Source organism: Gopherus flavomarginatus, chromosome 2 (assembly GCF_025201925.1).
Source record: "Gopherus flavomarginatus isolate rGopFla2 chromosome 2, rGopFla2.mat.asm, whole genome shotgun sequence".
In the NCBI taxonomy this organism is placed as follows: Eukaryota; Metazoa; Chordata; order Testudines; family Testudinidae; genus Gopherus; species Gopherus flavomarginatus.
The window spans coordinates 155214028-155234464 of record NC_066618.1 but is presented as its reverse complement, the minus strand read 5'-3'; the positions used below and the strand labels follow the sequence as shown (position 1 = coordinate 155234464).

The 20437-nt window shown below is 49.0% G+C and overlaps 1 protein-coding gene across 1 annotated transcript in view; it reads right to left on the bottom strand.

Annotated features, from left to right (window-relative positions):
• Positions 1–358: 358 nt before the first annotated feature.
• ADD2 (adducin 2) overlaps positions 359–20437 on the bottom strand; it is a 112917-nt gene continuing 92838 nt past the window's right edge. Inside the window, exons 9-15 of the mRNA XM_050940375.1 lie at positions 16213–16389; positions 14349–14606; positions 13149–13268; positions 12308–12397; positions 10813–10978; positions 10299–10427; positions 359–2485 (exon numbers count right to left, since the gene is read on the bottom strand). Of these exons, the coding sequence (XP_050796332.1) occupies positions 2172–2485; positions 10299–10427; positions 10813–10978; positions 12308–12397; positions 13149–13268; positions 14349–14606; positions 16213–16389 (1254 nt within the window). The 3' untranslated portion in view covers positions 359–2171. The remainder of the gene's footprint in view (positions 2486–10298; positions 10428–10812; positions 10979–12307; positions 12398–13148; positions 13269–14348; positions 14607–16212; positions 16390–20437) is intronic.

The following is a 20437-nucleotide window of genomic DNA, read 5'->3' as shown; positions in this document are numbered from 1 at the left end:
TGGAACATTTAAAAAAAATAAAAGAAAACAATGAAAGTTGTTTTTTTATCAGAATTTTTCCAATCAGTTTGCTTCATACAGGCAGAGATGAATCCGGCTCACAAATTATGGACCAGAATCACATCCAAATCCAAACTTCATTGGCGTTCAGCATGCAGGGTTTCAAGTCCAGGCTACTAAAGAAAGAAGCCTCGCTTCCTGATCTTATAGAACTACTGACAGAGGTTAGAGATGAGCCTGACCCAGAACACCGTGTCAGTATATAGTCTACAATATCCTTCTAAGTCAGTTGTTTGCAAGCCTTCCATTCTGTGGAGCTGATGATGGAGAAAACACACACACACACACACACACTCTCTCTCTCTCTCTCTCTCTCTGCCATTCTGCGGACTAACAATAGCCCATTGTTTCAGAACAGCGACCCTAAGCCTTCGGGGTCTGATCCAGCTCCCATTTGTATCAATGGGGCAAGATCAAGATCTCATTTGGTTAGCACCTTTAACGCCAGAGTCCTCAAACTGACAGAGGAACATTGGCCTGTTTCTCTCCTTTAACTGTGGCATGATAGGTTAGATATTAGCTCAACCTTTCAAACTATCCGGATGGTTAAGCACTGGAACAGGTTACCAAGGGAGGTTGTGGAATCCACATCATTGGAGGATTCTAAGAACAGGCTGGACAAACACCTGTCAGGGCTGGTCTAGGTTTACTTAATCCTATCTTAGCATGGGGGGATGAATTAGATGATCTCTCAATGATCATTCTAGCCCTATATTTCTATGATTCTCTGACTGTAAATTGTAATAATCCTAATCTGTTGGTAACTTTGTCTTATTTTGAAGAGGGAGTGAAGGTTAGAGACTGTGGGGGGCAGGTTAAGCCAGTTGGCAATAACATGTCACAGGTGTGAACTCGTGTTTCATTTTCACTCTGGAGTTGGGGTTGGTGGGAGGGTGTGGGTGGGGAAGAGGGAATGCACTCATGACCCCTCTTCGCTGCCAGTCCAGAATGCCATGTGCTGAGCCAGCGGAAGCTGAATGCAATGAAAAGTGCTAACAGGTCTCATATCTGCATCACAGCCTCATCTAAGTGCAATTAATTAGTAGCGCAGCAAGTGGGAGTGAAGTCGCATTTTCTATAGGCTTTTCATTCTGGAGCGATTATTACAGGAGTGATATCGTCAGCGTGCATTTATTCCGAACTAACAAAATAGCACTTAGTGACTGAAATTTTCTTGCTTCTGAAACTTAACATAGAGAGTTCCTGGAGGCTTTTTTCCTTCACCACTCTTACCACTATATTTATAGTGGGACACGTTATCTTGTGTGTTATTGTGAGGGAGGGATTTGTGTACTTCCCCACCGACTGAGACACAATAGTCATTTCCAAGAGGCTTCACTACTGCAGCAAATGGATTGTTAGATAACTTGGTGTCACCATTCTGGCTAGGAAGGAACTTGAAAATGGCTTGTTGGCCTAGGTGTAAGGTAGTCACCAGGAAGCAAAAGGTCATGGGTCCTGACCCTTCCTTCTAGGAGAGCAATCCTTCACCTTTGGGTTTTGATAAAATTGGATCGTCTCCATTTGAGATTATACGGCAAATTGCAACAAGGTAATTAGCCAGGATTCCACTGCAGAACTGGAAAAAGGGAATCAATCATTGTCAGTGTCCCCTCCTGTTTCATGAGGGTCTGTTCTTGCACCAAATTATCTCTAAAAGGTGGCCACATGGGCTGTAAAGGTAGCAGCATGTGGAAAAACCTCTGCCCACAGGAGATAATGGTTTGGAGCATTAGTGCTGTGACAAGGAGGAACTGGTACAGAGAACCACTTTTACAGCTTGTGAAATTAGAGACTAGCTCCCTTGAGCAGAAAATAAGGACCACAATCATTCCTAAGCTCGCTTGTTCAAAAAACAGTTTAACACGGAACAATAGGTCTCGTGCCATGAGTACCCAGAAAATTCACCTCATTTCCCCCAAAGTCTAGATATTGTCTCATCCACACGTATTACACAGGAGTCATTCCAGTACCCTCAACCTCTGGTTCTATCTCAGGACAAACCATTCTAGGAGAGGCAGCTATTGGCTATCAGCTTCCTCTACTGCTCTTGACCTTGGTGGGTGGGGGAGAAGGAAGGAAGCAGCAGGAGAAGAAGGCCTGGAGAGGAATCAAGATTCAGTCTTCTCCTTCTTTTTGCCTTTTTTCAGGAAGGATGGGGTCCGGAATTTCTTCTTCTTCTTGGAGGGAGATTTGGATGGCGAGCCTTCTGGGGACACAGGCCCACTAGTAATTGACTCAGTTTTGTCCTTAGGGGCATCTGGGTCGGCATCTGTGGTTGTGGTCATCTGGCTCATTCCTTTGCTTAGGGTGTCTTCTGCAGTTTGGTCGTCATCTTTCCCATTCACGACCACCGCTGCTGGCTGCGCCTTCTCTCCAGCAGCACTGCGATCGGCAAGGGCTTGGCTGGTGTCCGTCTTAGCACCTTCACAAAAGAAAGACACAAGGCATGAGGATTTATGGAGGCAGGGTCCCCAGTCTCACTAGAAGGGCTGCTACTTTGTGTGGCTACAGGGCTGGATCGCCTGGCTTTGCCATCCAGGCAGAACAGCTGATTGCTTTATGGTTGCTGAAGATAAGGGTCAGCAGAATATTGAAGAAGTGGAAGAGGTTCTCTCTCTGAGAGGCTGACGGAAGACTGCAGGCTAATAAGGAATGAGCATTTTCCAGCTTACCTAAAGCTAGCCCTGTGGTCTTACTATAATCATTCCATCACTGACTTCAGTGAGGACACTCTAGCTTGACACTAGTTTAAATAGAAGCAGAATTTAGCCCACGCTGAAAGGAAATTGTCGTGGTCTGATTCCCTTCTCTCTAACACCATTGTAAGTCCATTGGGTCTGGCTCTCCTGTGCCGTGCACCTTGGGGATTTATACATCTCTACAAAGTGGGCGTGATCTGAAATTGGTGGTGTGTTTCATCCACTTTGCACAGGAGGTGCAGAGCAGTGGGGAATCAGGCCTATGGTATTTACACAGACTAGACCTTATCATGCTCCCAGTGAATGAAAATTTGGCTCTTGATTTCAACAGAAGCCAGAGCAGTCTTGCTGTGATGGGGAGAAAACGGGACACTGATGGGTTGAGACAGTATGGCTGGGAAGGATCCTCTGACCCACATCTCCTAGACCTGAGGAAAGAGCTTGTGCTTCATGTTGCCTCCTCGGTTTCATTCTTCCTCATTGAATGGAGGCAGAGCTAGAAGTCGGAACTAAAGGTATGTCTACACGGTAACCGCAGCAGTGGCAGAGCGATGCTGCTGAAGCTGCGCCACTGTAGCACCATGGTGTAGACACTTCCTACAGCAGTGGAAGAGGTTCTCTTTCTAAGAGGCTGACAGAAGAATCCTTCCATTAACCTAGCCATGTCTACACCAGAGGTTAGGTAAATCTAATTACAGCGTTCCAGGTGCAAAATTGTTCAGAGCCCCTGAGCAAGGTAACTAGGTCAGTCTATGTTTTATACATAAATCTGGCCTAGGTTTAAAACCAGAAATCTCTCAACTTCCTCCCTGGGAAAAAGGGGTTGCAAATACCATCTATGGAAATCCAGAGAAGAAGGGGTTATTGCTAAGCAAACACGGTGCCCAACAGGAGCAGATGGCTGAGGATGGTTAGAACTCCTGGAAGCCTGTCTGCTAAGTGACCTGTACATTTAAATAGTGCTAAGGGTACCTAGGCGCTTGGGTTTTTCATTTGCTCACTCATGCGTTTTTCCCTCCGAGCCCACAAACACAGACAAGAGGGTGGTGTTTTGCAAAGGGCTTCTTATGCAACTAGTGTTAATGAATGACCCTCTTTGACAATGAACGCAGGAAGCTGTGTTCTGGGAAGAAGCAATTAAACAATTGCATGCATGCCTCTCTTCTCTTTTCCTCTTCCTTCTCCTCTCCCTCTCTCTTTTTTCCCCCTTGTCTCGTTAGTAAATCCAATAAAGAAATCTAAAATAATTATAACTAACACACCAGACTTCCATAGCACCTTTCAACTAAGGATCCGAAAGGGCTTTACAAAGAGGTGCTGAGCCACCCAACACCCTTGTGAGGTATGCAATATGATCTACATTTTACAGATGGGGAAACTGAGGCATGGATCATTTAGGCAACTTGCCCAAGGTCACGCAGTGAGTAAGATGCAGAGTGAGGAATAGAACCCATGGATCCCCTGCTCTAATTGCTAGACCGCACTCTTGGCTGATACTTGTCACAGCTTGTGTAAAGTCCACACAATATACGTAGTGGAGCAGCTGTTCCCTTTGTACATATTCATTATGAATATATTGCTCCCTGGCTGTTTTGCCAGCAAACTACCTTTCACCCCTTTCCCATAGGCCAGTGGTTCCCAAACGGGGGTTCGCGAACCCCTGGGGGTTCGCACAATGTTACAGGGGGTTCACCAGAAAAATTTCCTATATGGCTGCCAGTGGACCCCAGGCATGGGAGGCAGCAGGTGTGACCCAGTTACAGAGCAGACAGCCTGAGCCCTGTGGAGCACTGAGTGAGCAGCCGAGCCCCGGTCAGCGGAGGTGCCGGCAGCCTGAGCCCCATGCAGCACTGGGCTGGGCAGTTGGGGCTGGCAGCCTGAGCCCCAGCAGTCAGCGGGGTCCAGCAACCCAAGCCCCATGGAGTGCGGAGCCAGCAGCCCAGATGCTGGCCAACAGGGGCCAGCTGCCTGAGCCCCATCGTGGGCAGGGAGGCAGCTGGGACCCCAGGCACGCATGTGGCAGCTTGGACCCCTGTCTTTGGCAGACAGGAAGTTGGGTGGCATAAGAAGCAGAGTGAGCAGGGGCCACGCTGTATGTGGGGAGTGGTCCAGGCTAGTTTGTCCCTAGCAGGGCACTCTCCTAGGGATGGCCCTGGTGGTGGAAGAAAAGGTGTTTGTGCACCAAACCAGCCGGAACCAAGTAGTAGTCACTGTAGCAGCATTCAGGTGCCTCAGTAATTTGATACTAAGTCATTTTCTCTGGAGTGCTGTTTTGCTTCAGTGGGAGGTGGGCGGATGTTAGCATCACACTGAGGAGATTTAAACTAAAATCCCTGGAAATATTCATTTTTAGGGGGGGTTCATGAGATTTCACATTTTAGTGAAAGGGGTTCACGGGTTGTTAAAGTTTGGGAACCACTGCCGTAGGCAAATATGAGAGACGTTCAAAAAGGTGATACGACTGCTTTGGTATTTGCCGGGCTGCTGGTTTTTCACTGGGATAGAGCTAGCATCAAAATATGTATAATATTTGGTATGGTGAAAGCTGGATCTCCTCCCTCCAACCCCCCCAGAGGCTGGCTGTAAGGACAAATTAACCTTGTTAATTCAGACAGTGAATACATTTTGTGCAGGCATCCCCACCATGATTCCATAAGGATTTGGGATAGAAAGGAAATGGCATGGAGGAGGAAGCTTTCTTTTCAGAGCCTGCAGTGCAGAGAACATTTGGAATCAGCCACTCAACCTCCAATGTTGGCTGCCCTCATTTGTAAGGCCTGGCTCTTTGCTTGACTCCAAGCCTGCCTGCACCTCTACCCAATGCTCCTTGACTTAGAGCCCAATCCTGGCGAGCGCAGAGTGGTACTTAGTGCGTAGCGCCGTTTCTGCTGGGGCTGTTCCTGTGACTAAGTGCAACTCTGTGAGACTGAAGGTGACCCTCAAGACACAATACAGTTTAAAAAACATTAGGGCTTCTCTATGCAGAGACCCAGGATACATCTACCTTTCAAGCTGGGGTGTGGATCCTCAAAGAGACATACCTGTGCTAGCTCTGAGCAAGCTCGTGCGCTAAAAATAGACGTCAGCTGCAATGAGGCACCCCGAGTACGTATCTGTCTGTGAGGATCATGGGATCTCGGACCTGTGGGCTCTCAGCCACTGCCGCATCCACATCACCACCTGACAACTCTAGCCGTGACTGAGGAATTGGGAGCCCGAAGGTGTAACACTCCACTAAGTGCACCAGCCACCGGGACCCGACTGGAGACGCTCTGGAGTCCATAATTGGACTGGGTACACCAGTGGTCTCCAACGTGGTGCCTGAGGGTGCCATGGTGCCCACCGGGGCATATATGTGCGCCCGCATACTGCCTGGTGGACGAGCATCTGCTGAAATGCCACCGACAAGCATCATCATCCAGAGGTGTCGCCGCCGAACTGCCACCAATTTTCGGTGGCATTTCGGCGGTGATGCCTGTGGATGACGCTGCTTGTTGGCAGTGACACCTATTGACGTTGACACTTCTCGGCAGCATTTTGGTGGATGCTCGTCTGCCGGCCACGGTCCACGGTGGCTCATCATCTGGCGCCCGCCAGATGAAAAAGGTTGGGGACCACTGGGGTATGCTATTGAAGCCAGAAAGAGACACAGGAAGCCGTCTGTGCAACAAGGTGGATCCTGGCTTGCTGCTGCTACAGACCCTGCTGTCAGCTACTTGGCTTCTGGCTTCGTCCTCGGTTCCTGACTTTGATCCTCCTCTGTTCCCGGCTCCTGCGCTTGGTCTCATTCCAGTCCCTGAACCCAGTTGCTCTGGTTTCTGACTGCTCTGGCTCCAACCTTAGGCACTGATCTGTGGCTTTACTTCCCGTTTCCTGTCTGACTTTCGGCTCTGACTTCGGACTTGCCCACTGATCTCTGGTTCCTGAACACTGTGCTGCCTACCAGGCCAGACTGCCCATGTCCCAGTCGCTAGTACAGTCTTCCACAGCCCCCCAATGCCATCCAAGACACCAAGATGCCCCTCCACTCACACCACTGTGTTAGCTGGATGAGAGGTGAGGTGAGTATATCTCCTCAAACTCTCAGGTCAAAGTGTAGACACATCCTTAGTGCACGGCAAGCCAGGGTCATCTGAATGTACAGTGCACTAGGCTGCTGTGTACTAAGTCACCCCGCGAACCCAACTACCGTGCATGCCAAGTTCTGGAGTGCACTTTGACGTTCTGCGAAATGCACCACCAAACTTTTAGTGCATGGTAGTCGAGTCCATGTCACAATTTAGTGTACCACAGGCTAGCGCACTCTACCTTCATACTTGCGTAGACAAACTCTTACTTCCGTCCCTCCCATCACAGGAGATTGGTCCAAAAGATCCAAAATCTGAAGCAGACCAGAGTCTATCTGTAATTTTGACTGCACCAAGCCATTAGATTTTTGCTTACTTAAAACAGTAACACCTATCACTACGCAAAGGTATGTCAGTCAGGTGGCTGGTGTGAGAAGTACTTTGACAAGAGAAGCACAGTGCCGAGTCCTGAGAAAGTACTAGAGTAAGAATTCAGCCACACATTTTCAAATAAAGAAATAATGCAAAGGGGTAGTAAGCCGGCTAGGACTGAAGAAAGAAAGTAGCTTCAGCTTTCAGACAGGCTGTGCATTCAATAGAGCTGGGTGAAATTTTTCAGCTCCAACTTTCTCCTTCCCCTTCCCCACCGCCCAGCAAAGTGCAGATTTGGCAACACTGAGACATTTCACGAGATGTCAGTTTTGCCAAATTGTTTTGGTAGGGGGGGAAAAAAAGAGTAAAAAAATATTCTGAAAAAAAACTTTGCCTCTGTAAGACACTCTCACATTAGGCGGCATGAAGATGCAACACTGCATCACCCCCAGACCCTGTGCTCTATAATATCCTTAAATGTACACGGCGTAGGGGCTTGAAACCTGCCCAGACTCTGGTCTTCTGCGTAGGAGAGAGGGAGCTGCTAGGTGAAACAATCCCTACCAGTATCTATAACATTGATTTTTTTTTTCATTTTACCGCCCCCACCCAAATAATGACTTACCATCAGAAACCTCATCAAATTTTAGAGCTTTCCTTTTCCCATGCTGTCTTTTAGGACACTAAAGGCACAAATTGTATATGCAACAGCGGAAAGTGATGTGCACAATCGGAAGCAATGGGGAGAAGACAGAAGAACTGCAAGAAAAGCTGTTTATAGCAAGCGTAAGTAGCTTTGCTGTCCAGTTTTAATGCTGGCCATTTGAACTTGTACCGTTGGTGTTTTGAAGTCAGTAAGCTAGGACAAACCTCTGCTCTCAGATCTGTCCGGCAGATCTTGTATCCTATATTCCATTCCCCTCCCATGCACAGATCCCCCACTGAAAGGTGACCAGATGTCCCGATTTTATAGGGACAGTCCCGATATTTGGGGCTGTGTCTTACATAGGTGCCTATTACCCTCGCCCACCTCCCGATTTTTCACACTTGCTCTCTGGTCACGCTACCCACTGAGCTCAGCAGAAGTTCTGTGAACAGGGCGAGAAGAAAACTGTCAAGCCCTCCTGGGCAGAATTTTGTCCCTTAAACAGATTTTGTGATCTTGATGTGCTGCTTTTGAAGGTGGGAGATTCCTTCTACAAAGACCTGAGGCTACAGCTGGCTTCTTTTTACAATGTTCAGGACTATCTTTGGGCGGAAGAGAGACAGGAAATAAAAATGGGGCATAAAAACCAATCCTTCTCAAAATCTTGAGCAAGGAAAAAGTCAGAGCAACTCTTCTGAAACAGCCTATAAGAAAGGAGCCTTTCTTAAAAATCCCTCTGAAGTGAGAGGCATTGGCATCTTAATAGAGGTCTAAATTACACAGTTGGATGGTCAAATCAGCACACAGGCAGGTAAAGTGAGAACTTTCAAGTATCGGTGCTTACACACAATGGTGAGGGTTTCTAGAGAAATGACAGATAGAATTTATGATGATAATAATAATGCTTTGCTCTCATGTAATACTTTCCCACAATAAATCTCAAAGTGCTTTACAAAGCATGTCAGTAGCATTATCCCCATTTTACAAATGGGGAAACCAAGGCATAGAGTGGGGAATTGACTTGAATAGAACTCAGATCTTCTAAGTACCAGTCTAGTGCTCCGTCCAATAGGCCATCCTGCCTCTCAGCCTAAGTGCTGATCGGAACAGCCAAATGCAGAACATGCAGGTTCTGTTAAGGTGCCCAACATTTGAAAACTGGTGCCTATTGTTCTCCCGTATAACGAAAGACTGATACTGGGCAAACTGAAAGCTAGCACATTTGGAAGCTTTTCCATGGAGCTGCATCCCTGCTGTGAACGTATTGGAAGATTTCCCCACCCACCCTCTATCTCCCCTGTGAGAAGCATCCCACCTCCCGCAAGGTGATGGTATGCGAGCTTAGAAAACAGCCTCTCTATACTTACTACAGTGACAAGTATTCAGAATCAGAGGTAAGTCCTTTGGTGAAAGCAACACATGGAAAGAGAAAGGAAGAAATTGTGGGGACAGACATAAACCAACACAATGAGACACAATGTGACACAATGAGAACAATAAAAGAGTAATGCCACCACATTGACCTTCATGGACCAGGTCACGCCTTTGCCTAAGACAGCTAGATACCTTCATTGTCTCAGAGCTATGCATCTGATCTGAGAAGCATGCTAATAACTCACATCATTTTTTCTCCCCGCATTATGCCCAGCTACTGATTAACACAATGCTGATGTGTTTTCATTTTAGCTATCTGATACCCTCTGATGGTATTATGTCACCTCTTACATTGAAGTCCAAGGCTGGAGATATCTATATCTATATATCTCTCTCTATATATCTATATCTATATCTATCTACTGCCTTGGATTTCAATGTAAGAGCAGAGGCAACATAATACCAAATATATATATATAATGTTCTGGAACCCTTGGGACCAACTCACACATTTGACTAACCCAAAGCCCACTGGAATTAGTAGAAAGACTCCCATTGATTTCAATGGGGTTTGGATCAGGTCCATAGCCAGCAGTTTCTTACTACATGTATTGTTATGCTCACTGGTTGCGCCTCGTTTCAAGTTACACTTCCAACTCTTTGGGGCGAGGGCTGTGTCTTTCTATGGGTTTGTGCAGCACCTAACACAATGGGAGAGCTTATTCTGGAGGAGGGCTTTGGGCACTCCTGCGGTGCAAATAATAAAGAAATAGACACATCTTCATTCCAAAGGCCTCCTGTGTGATTTGTTGGGACAAAGGTGGTGCAGATCTTATGGCCATAATAGCCCACCCTCCTTTTAACAAAAAAAGGAGAACTGGATTATCTTTCCACTGGTGGAAGATGCCCCTCCAAGCCTACAGTATGCCCAGGCCTTGCTGCCCATGTGGCAGGGTTCAGGTTTATATCAGGATACAACTGCAAGAACACTGCTGCATCCACCCTAGGCAGTACCCCCAAATGCTCCAATTCCCACCATCCAGCATAACCACTGCCTAGGGCACAGGGCCAGCTTACCATCTGAGGACTTCGTGGGGGACACGGGTTGGCTCTTTGGTGGAGACTTTGTCGGGCTTCGCTGCGGGGAAGCGGAGGGGGACTTCACAGGAGAAGCCTGAGATTCCTCCACGCTCACGTCTCTCTCACCTAGGAGCAGAGAAGACATCCAAGTGCTATGGAAAAAATGGGGGGCGGGATCCCAAAAGACACACTCCCCGCCTGTCTTCTGGGTACAGCTAATTGGAACATATTTCCTCCAAGCGCAAATGTTTTGAAGACGTATCGGTTTCCATAGGGATGGTTTTCTGGGAGCGCTGTACATACATAGGGATGTGGGAGAGCCAGGTGCAAGTCCGTGTTCTGCTCGATTCACAGTGATCTGGGAGGAAGGACTCTGCTCTGAACCAAGCAGAGCAAGGACAAGAACCTGGATTCCCTGGCCAGTGCCCTAGTTAACTCCCCCGCAACACACACACACACACACACTTCACATGACCGAACAAAGCCATGGCCGCTCCCTCCGGTTATTTACCATCTAATCCCAGTTTCTTTCTTTCCACCTCTTTCTTGTACTCCTCCAGCTCTTGGTCTGTTAGCTGGCTGAATGGGTTGGGGGGCTCTGGCTCACTCGGTATCTCCTCCTGGGTTACTTCTTGTGTCTCCGTGTCTGCTTTGGAAGCCAGGTTACTCTCCGCAGACTGAAACCAACCGCAGACACGACATTGCAACATCAGCACGAGGGCTGGGGATAAGGTTTCGTGGGTTTTGTGGGCCATCTAACTTAAGCTAGTGACCCTCTTTTGTCACGGACCCGAGGCTCAGTATTCTAGGAGCCCAGCCCATGGTTTAAGTGTTCGTTCTCATCAACGCCGATCCTGACCGGCAGGAAGCAAATCCCTGTGTGCAGCAGAATTGGTGCGATTCCACCATGCACAAGGGGAGCAGGTTATGGGAAAGGCACATAACCCCTGTGGGGCATGAACTCAGCTCCAGGGTAGGAGAAACACCTTAGAGGCTACTATAGGGGGTTGGGCTAGTGGATCCATTACTCTGTGTCTCCATTTGATACTGCCATCCATGGAGTTGGGGCACAGTGTAGTTTTAACGGGGTGAGGGCAACTCCACTCCAACTCTGAGCTGGGAGAGAGGCCCCCCACTTCAACACCAACACATCACCATAAGGATTCCCTTGAACTGAGCTCCGCAGTTAGAGCCCGTGTGCTTATTCTGCAGAAAAGGGCCTAGGGATTAAGGTGGACGAGAAGCTGGATATGATTCAGGAGTGTGCCCTCGTTCCAAGAAGGCCTATGGCATATTAGGCTGTATTAGTAGGGGCACTGCCAGCAGATCAAGGGAAGTGATTATTCCCCTCTATTCGGCACTGGTGAGGCCACACCTGGAGTATTGCGTCCAGTTTTGGTCCCTCCACTACAGAAGTGATGTGGACAAACTGGAGAGTCCAGCGGAGGGCAACAAAAATGATTAGAGGGTTGGGGCACATGACTTATGAGGAGAGACTGAGGGAACTGGGCTTATTTAGTCTGCAGAAAAGAAGAGTGAGGTGGGATTTGATAACAGCCTTCAACTACCTGAAGGGGGTTCCAAAGAGGATGGATCTAGACTGTTCTCGGTGGTGGCAGATGACAGAACAAGGAGCAATGGTCTCATGTTGCAGTCAGGGGAGGTCTAGGTTGGATATTAGGAAACACTGTTTCTCTAAGAGGGTGGTGAAGCACTGGAATGGGTTCCCTAGGGAGGTGGTGGAATCTTCCATCCTTAGAATTTTTTAAGGCCCAGCTTGACAAAGCCCTGGCTGGGATGATTTAGTTGGGGATTGGTCCTGCTTTGAGCAGGAGGTTGGACTAGATGACCTCCTGAGGGCTCTTCCAACCCTAATCTTCTGTGACTCTATTCACCCTTAACCCACACACAGCTGCTGCCTCGATTGGCAGAGCTGCAGAAGAGCAGGGATGTTTACTGCACTATAACATTCCCTGTGAAGTTAGCCCCTTCATTAATAAGAGTACCGGACTCCTGCTCTTCTCTGCTATCACGCTGGCTAAGAGCTGGGACTGGGGTCCTGCTGATTTCACATCCTGACGGTTTTGCTCCCGAATCTGTGGGTGAAAAATCAGCCAATAAATAAAAAGAGCTGAAATAAAAGCCTAGCCTAGCTGGCTTAGGGGCACAGTAATAGAGCGGGCCTTAAATTGCCACTGATTTATGCCTTGGAGAGACATTTACACCTGGGCTAAGGGAGCATGAAAAGCTCTTTGCACCAGTATCAACAATGACACAAGAGCAAGGAAGTAGAGAGTCAAGCCCAGAATCTCTCTCTCCTTGGCTGCCCATCTGAATCCAGTTTAGCTCAGTAGCGACTGAATGCCATCCAATGCCCGGTCCTTGAAACAAGCCAGCACATCTCATCCCTGTTCCTACAGCACAAGGAGGTTTAGCGTGACACTGGCACTAGTTGGAACTTCTGTCTCAGCCACGAGGCCAGGCACCGAATGGGTCACAGAATGAATTTCCCTCTGACCTACGGGTGGTTCATTCTGATCAGGGCTGAATCGTGTTTACAAGGCAGCGCTGGGGAAGGGGTATATGGTGAACTACCCTGGTATCTGCTCTGGTGGTGAAGAGAGTACTTGAAAGCGGCGAGTCTGGACCTCGCCACCAGCACTAAACTTGCTGATGTAAAATGAAGAGAAAATGTAAAAACGAAGTGGCTCATCTGCTTCCCAACCAGCTGCAGGAAAGTCAGGTCACTGGAGTCTCAAAGGAATCTACTGATTCTCAGCCACCTGGAAACTAAAACCTGCCGTAGAGTGTGGAGGTGACAAGAGAGACATCCAAGAGCTGCCACACCTTGTTCCTCATTTCCAGCACTTCCTGTGGGTCTGTGTAGAGAGGCACAAATTGGTTGGGGTTTTCGATTCGGATCGGGGTCCCACTGCTGGTCTTTTCCACCTCGTCAGCCTTCATCCACTGGCCCGTACCAAGGATAGGGTAGGGAAAGAGCAAAGAAAATGCATCAAGCCTGGAATTGCAGTATCATTAAGACCCAGGAAACACAGCCTATAAGTTTCTGACCCATCGCAGAATTTTGGATGTTCCAAACTTCATAGACATTCAGTGCTGGGTAAAATCTCTTACACAGAGAGGGGTCAGCTGCAAAATTCAGGAATCTGAATTTGGATTCAGATCTAACCCACCCCCTTCCCTGACATTCAAAGTTTTGGTTCAGCCCATTCTGGTTCATTTCCACCGATCTGGATTCTGGTGTGCGCAGCTTTAGGGTTTTGCCTTGGCTTGTGTCTAGTAAGCAATTGTTAAATCCCTATCCAAATGTCTATTTAGCTTTGGAACTTGTAGGGCCCCCAGTTTCATAGCATCTCCCCACCTTTAATGTATTTCTCTTCCATGCTCCTGTGAGGCAGAGCAGGACTATTATTCCATTGTACAGATGGAGAACTGAGGCTAAGTGACTTGCCCAACATCACACAGGAAGTCAGTGGCAAAGTAAGGGACTGACTGGGTGTCTCCAGAGCCCCAACCTAGCACCCTCACCACTGGCCCACTCTTTCTGTCTATGCCCCAAGTGACTCCACTCTGGTAGAAGCCCCAGCTGGTTAGTGCATCTCCCAGTAGAAGAGGAAGGTGAACATTTTTATACAGACCAGTAGCCAATTTTGCGAGGGCTCCCTGTCGAAGCTGGAAAGCAGCTTTGCTGCCTGGAACCCGAGGGGTTGTTTTCAGGGATGAGTGAACTGGTTTGAATGCAAACTTCCCCTTCCCCCAAAAATCTTTCCCCCATAACCTGAAGGTAACGATTTACAGGCTGTCCTACTCTAGTTCTGGCCTGAGCCACAGTTACTCTGGGAGAGTCCATGCTTGGAGGGCTATCCAGTCCAACCAGAAACATCAAGAGAACGTCTAGATTGGCTCCAAGCATCTATTGGGCCTTTTAACTCCTTACCCGCTGCGCTTCGCTGTTGTGGAGGAAGTTGGCTATGTTCCTTTATGATGGTGCCTCGTACCCAGCACACAAAGCTCATTCCCCCTTACCGTGGTCTTAGTCCGCTGGCTGCCTGCGCTTCTCTGATTCTCCTCAGCTACGTTCACGCGTAGGTAGGTGTTGGGCGTGTTTAGCCAGCGGGTCTTCTCCTTCTGCTGCTTCTGGGCATGCTGTCGGAGGGTGGCGATGGGAGCAACCTCCTCCTCAAAGATGAATGCTGTGACGGTGGCAGGGATCAGCACATCACTTTTATGCTTGATTTTCTCCTGGACAAAGGGGTGCCGGTACGTGTAGCCTGTTCGGTAACCCTGGAAGGACACAAACAGAATGCTTCTTTACTTGGAAAACTCTAGCTCAGAGGTCCCCAGACTGTGGGGCGTGCCCCCTTAGGTGGGCGCAGAGGAACGTTCAGGGGGGCGTAGCTGGGGCCCAGCAGGGAGTGCCACCCAGCTCCGCTCCTGGCCCCAACCCCGACTCCTGGCCCTGCATCCAGCTCCAGCTGCCAGCTCCGTGCATGGGGTCCCGCCTGCCAGGTGCATGCCAGGGTGCTGGCTGCTGGCCCCAGACGTGGCCAGGCCGCTGGCCCCCTTACCCATGTCCAGGTCCCCTCCCTGAGCCACAACCCCGACTCTAGGAGGGGGAGTGCGGACAGGGATTGGGAGTGTGAGGTAAAATGTTTGGGGACCACTGCTCTAGCTATTAGGACTCAGGGCCGGTGCAACATTTAGGCGACCTAGTCAGTTGCCTAGGGTGCTAGGATTTGGGGGGCGCCATTTTCTTCAGCAGTGACTGCAGTGGCCGGATCTTCAGCTGCCCCGGTCGCCGCCAGCATTTAGGCAGAGGGAGCTGGGGCAGGGGAGTGCCACCTGCAGCAAGTAAATGGGGAAAGCGGCACGCAGGGGAACTCCCCACCCCAGCTCACTCCTGCCCCGCCTCCTCCCTGAGCACACCGTCGCTGCTTCACTTCTCCTGATTTGCAGCGCCAATCAGCTTAGGCCCCGCAAGCCTGGGAGGTGCGAGAAGTGAAGCAGCGATGGTGTGCTTGGGGTGGAGGCGGAGTAGGGGTAAGCTGGAGCGGGGGGTGTGCCTCAGAGTGGAGGGTGGGGGGTGAGGAGCTGCGGCAGAGGGGGGAGCACCTCAGGGCGGGGGTTCGGGGGTGGGGGGTCGCAAGGTGGAAGTTTCACCTAGGGTGCAAAACATCCTTGCACCAGCCCTGTTTGGACTGGACAAAAAAATGGCAGGAAAAGGTTAGAGAAAAATGCCACGGGGTTCAAAACAGATCTAGTGCTTGATTTGATTCTTTTTCCCCTTTTCACAAAACCACTGAAATTTTTATTAACATTTTTTGTCTAACCAAATCCTGGTTTTTAAGAATGGTTCAGTGAATGAAAGTTTTGATGATGATTGCAACAACATTTCTGATAAGAGAACATGTTAAAAATATTGCAACAAACAAACCAACCTCAGTGTAACATTTAAGATTGTGCATTTTTTGTTTTGAAACAGTTCTTCATTCAAGCATTTTTGGCCTTCTCTGCTATCTGCCCATCTCCCTATGGTCAAATGAGGGCTATCTACATCCTAGATCTTTTCTTCTTCCTTCCCGAGATTAGCAGCATGTACTGCTGTAAACTGGCCCCCCAGAGGCAGGAAGAGTGCACCCAGGATGCCCCGAAATGGATTTGTAGTCTGTTCAGCTGGCATGCCTGACATTTCGAGGCAGATTCCTTAGCAGGAAATCAGACTGCTTGTTTGGCCTGGGACACATCCTGTGAGATACTGATGCTACATCTACATTGCAACTGGAGATGTGAGTTGCAGCTTGCGTAGACGTATCTGCGCTGTCTCTAGGCAGCCGGAAGGGGAGTGTGGAGAATGAGGAATGGGCCACAGCTAAATCGGCTGGAGACTTACCAGGTTGTCCAGCATTCGCATGAGGGCCTCGAACTCATGCTCTCCCAGGCGGCTCTTCTGCATGGGTCCAAACGTGCTCCCAGCCCATCGGACTGACCCAACGTCATGGGGCCTGTACTTCTCCCGCTCCAGCACAATCAGATTCTCAGCTCCCCCAGCGCTAGACAAGGCAGAGACCTAGAGCAAAGCACAGAGACTACAGCAATACAGGCGCAGCTGGAGAAGCCGCTGAGGAAGGGCCAGATTCTTGGTTATGCTCCACCCCCCATTTGCTCTGCAGAAAGGGGAAGGATTCTGGCTAGCAGAGAATTCCCTTGGTGGAAGGGAGCTCCTGAATGGAATAAAGCCGCTAGAGTCAGCCCCTGCAGCAGCTACCTGCCAGCCCAGCCCTGGGGGCGTGTGAGAGTTACCCTACACTAGTGGTCCCCAAACTTTCTACCTCGTGCCCCCCTCACCCCTGTCTGTAACCCTCTCCCATGCTCTGGAGCCAGGGCTGCAGCTCCGGGACGGGGGAATACAGACAGGGGTAAGGGGGATGAGGCTGGGGCCACAGCTGGGGGCAGGCGCGGGGCCAGGAGCAGAGCAACAGGTGCAGGATCAGCAGCTCGGACTGGGAGCAGAGCCCCAGTCGCGGGCCTCACCAGAAGTGGAGCCATGAGCACAGGGCTGGCAGCCAGGACCAGGAGCAGAGCTGGGTGGCACACCCTCCCCGCCCAAGCCCCAGGCGCCCCCTCCAAAAGGAAACAGTGTCCCCTGCCCTGAAGTGTTTGCCATGCGAGACCCTAATCCTGCAAACGTGCATGTTACTCAGGCACCCGGATGGTTTGCAGCATCGGTCCCAATTCATTTATTTACTGACGACCTTTCCCTCTCCTCAGCTGACAGCACTGAAATAGCTGCGTGGCGCTTGTCCGGGCTTTGCTGTATTTCAGAAGGCTGAGATACGTCTGTAACACCCCCAGACCCCGGAGCACTCAGAGGCAGAGCGCAGGCCAGTTTGGAAACAAAGCCAAGCAGCCTCGGGAGTCACTGGGCATTCAAATGCTGCTATTGCCCTGGGGAGTCAATGACTAGGGAGTAATGAGTGGAGGCGGAGAGGAGAGACAGGAAACAGGCAGCAGGGCCCATGAGTAGCAGCGTCAACAAGGCTGCATGTGGGAAGGAGGCAGTCTGCAGAGCGCATGTATTCCCAGCCCTTCACCTGCAGATGGCTCAGGGGCCAGGCCTCAGCAGCGCTGCTGACCTCCTTTTCCCAGCTAAAGAAGTAGGTCGATGTGCAGAGGGGAGGACAGCGGCATTTATAATAAATGACACTGATTGCAAGCTAGCTGCCTAACCAGTGCAACCAAACCCGCCACTTTGGTACAGCCACGCCCGCTAGGGTGACCAGACAGCAAACGTGAAAAATCAGGATGGGGATGGAGGGTAATAGGAGCCTATATAAGAAAAAGACCCAAAAATCAGGACTGTCCCTATAAAACAGGGATATCTGGTCACCCTAGCGCCCGCACTGCACAGGAAGAGCGGAGCAGAAGAAAGTCAGCATCATCATGTTGCGTTTTCAGGCTTTGCTGACAAGCCACTGTTTAAAAAATAAAAAGAATAAAAAACCAACCCACAAAGGAAATCTACAGTAGCTGTAGGAGGGGCTGCAGGAGGTTTGGCTGTAGGCATGGAGCCAAGGCAGAGATATGAGCACTGATGCTTTCAGTGATTCCAATGCTGATAACAGTACCAAGCTCTGAAGATTGTGGCATTATCACAAACATGTCCATATCACCACTTCCATGCATGGAAAACCTGAGCTGCTGGACGACTGTCCTTTCTTAATGCAAACCCTTCCTACAAACCGGTTTACTCCACGTGGCCAGCAAGAAGCCATTAACAGCGCAACCCCTGTTTATTCCCTTTTCTGTTCTTCCCAGTGCATCCTGCTGGCTCTGTCTGGTTTGCTCAGATTGAGACAAATGCTGTATTTTTTGTGTGTGCTGTTTATAGGGATTTGGGAAGCAGGACAAAGCAGGGCAATCTGAGTTGGTGACAGAGCTGAGGGCGTTTGTCTGTTAACATTCTGGGTGGCTAACGTTGATTACCCGAGGGGAGATAGTTTTCTAGATGTGCTGACTGATATCATTATTATACAGAATCACATTTATGACACTCAGGCCCCATTGTAGTATTCCCCATTCCCTGCCCTGAAGTGCTTACAAGCGGAACACCCAAGACAAGCACAGGGTGGGGGAAAGACCATAACAGGCAAGCGGAGTGAACAATGTGGTGGCAGCCACTGTCATGTTCCATTTTTAGTTAGAAGGAGATCAGCTAAATGGAAAGAAAAGAGAAGTGAGCGGGGGCATTGTAAGGAAGGAAAGTGAGGGGGACAGGGCAGGAGGGAAGAGGGTAACAGAGGCAGATGTGGAGTAAAGCACTGGTGCTCTTAGGTGTCTTCAACATCTGTCAAAAGCCTCCAGCGTGCTGGCAAAGCACCCTGCTCTGATCTATGCCTAGAAATGAATCCATGGCATTGATAAAATTGATGGTACTTGATAATAAGTACTAATAATTTTAACTACAATAACTGCAGCTCCAATGTAGTGAGGGGTTTGAAGCCAAAGACTTTTTCTGGACATGGCTCAGGTTGAAACTTGCACCACCATTGTCTCAAAGCGTTTGTACAGGTGCGCCTACATGGTGTACTGAAGGTGAATGCTCCCCAAGCTAACCCAGCGAACACATATTACACCTGAAATACCATCCCTTGCCATGTGAGCTCTTTGGGACTGATTTGGGCCTGATTCACATTGTGCTTTGGTTTTTACATGGGTGTATCGCCATTGACTTTGGTGGAGTTATTCCTGATTTACGCTGGTGTATATGCAACAGCCAGATCAGGGCCACTGTCTTTTCTTCACCATGAAAGCATCACACACGTTTATGACACTGTATAAATAATGAATAGCAGCCGCAAGCAATGCAGAACATCACTTATTTTGTGTCCCCATTTGAGCTCTTGCTGAGCTCTGAAGGCTTAGAGGACAAGGTTTCCAAATCAGCATTTAATCCCTGCTCTCACTGAAGTCAGTGGTAAAGTTCCCAGAGACTTCATTGGGAACTCATCTAGCCCAATGCCAAACACTTCTGAAAATCCCATCCCAAAACAACAGGCAATAGTGGAGGAGAAGGCAAAGACCCAGTTCAAGTTATTGAGCAAATAACAGGGCAGCAACTGAAACACAAGATTAAGTTGGGAGTGACTGGAAGCCACAACAGTAAATAAAGCTGTGAAAAAGGAAGTTGGTTTCCGTCCTGAAGTCTGTTCCAGGGACTGCCCAGTAGAGGGAGATAAATGATCAGTGCAATCCAGCCAGCTTGAATTGGTGTATTCTCTGCTAAAAGAACAGGAGTACTTGTGGCACTTTAGAGACTAACAGATTTATTTGAGCATAAACTTTCATGGATTACAGCCCACTTCATCAGATGCACAGAATGGAACATATAGTAAGGAGATATATATACATACAGAGAATATGAAAAGGTGGAACTCCATACCAACTCTAAGAGGCTAATTAATTAAGATGAGCTATTATCAGCAGGAGAAAAAAAAACACTTTTGTAGTGATAATCAAGATGGCCTATTCCAGACAGTTGACAAGAAGGTGTCAACTTCTTACTATATATATCTTCTTACTATATGGTCCATTCTATGCATCTGATGAAGTGGGCTGTAGCCCACAAAAGCTTATGCTCAAATAAATTTGTGGCACCTTACAGATTAACAAGTACTCCTGTTCTTTTTGCAGATACAGACTAACACAGCTGGCTATTCTCTGCAGCCCTCTCCTACAGTGCAAACCTTAATCTGCTCCTTGGGGGACGTCTTTCCAGGGTCAAAACAAGATGTTGCCATCCTGCAGCCCACTATCTACACCAAGCACTAAAGTATTTCACAGTTGTGGCTGGAAATTTGGGTTGGATGCTTTAGAACGCTGCAGTTTATACCACAGTTATAACTTGCAATCACAGGGCTCATTGTGTCTGGTACAGGGGGGTTGTAATGATCCTGGGTCTCTCCCCATATTAGGCATACCAGACACAATGCAGTCCTGTCTTAGCAAGTTATCACTGTAAGTCTGTCAGTCTATAATGGTGCTAGGGAAGAAGGGCCGGCTCCAGGCTTTTTGCCGCCCCAAGCAAAAAAAAATTTTGGCTGCCCGCGCACCCCTTT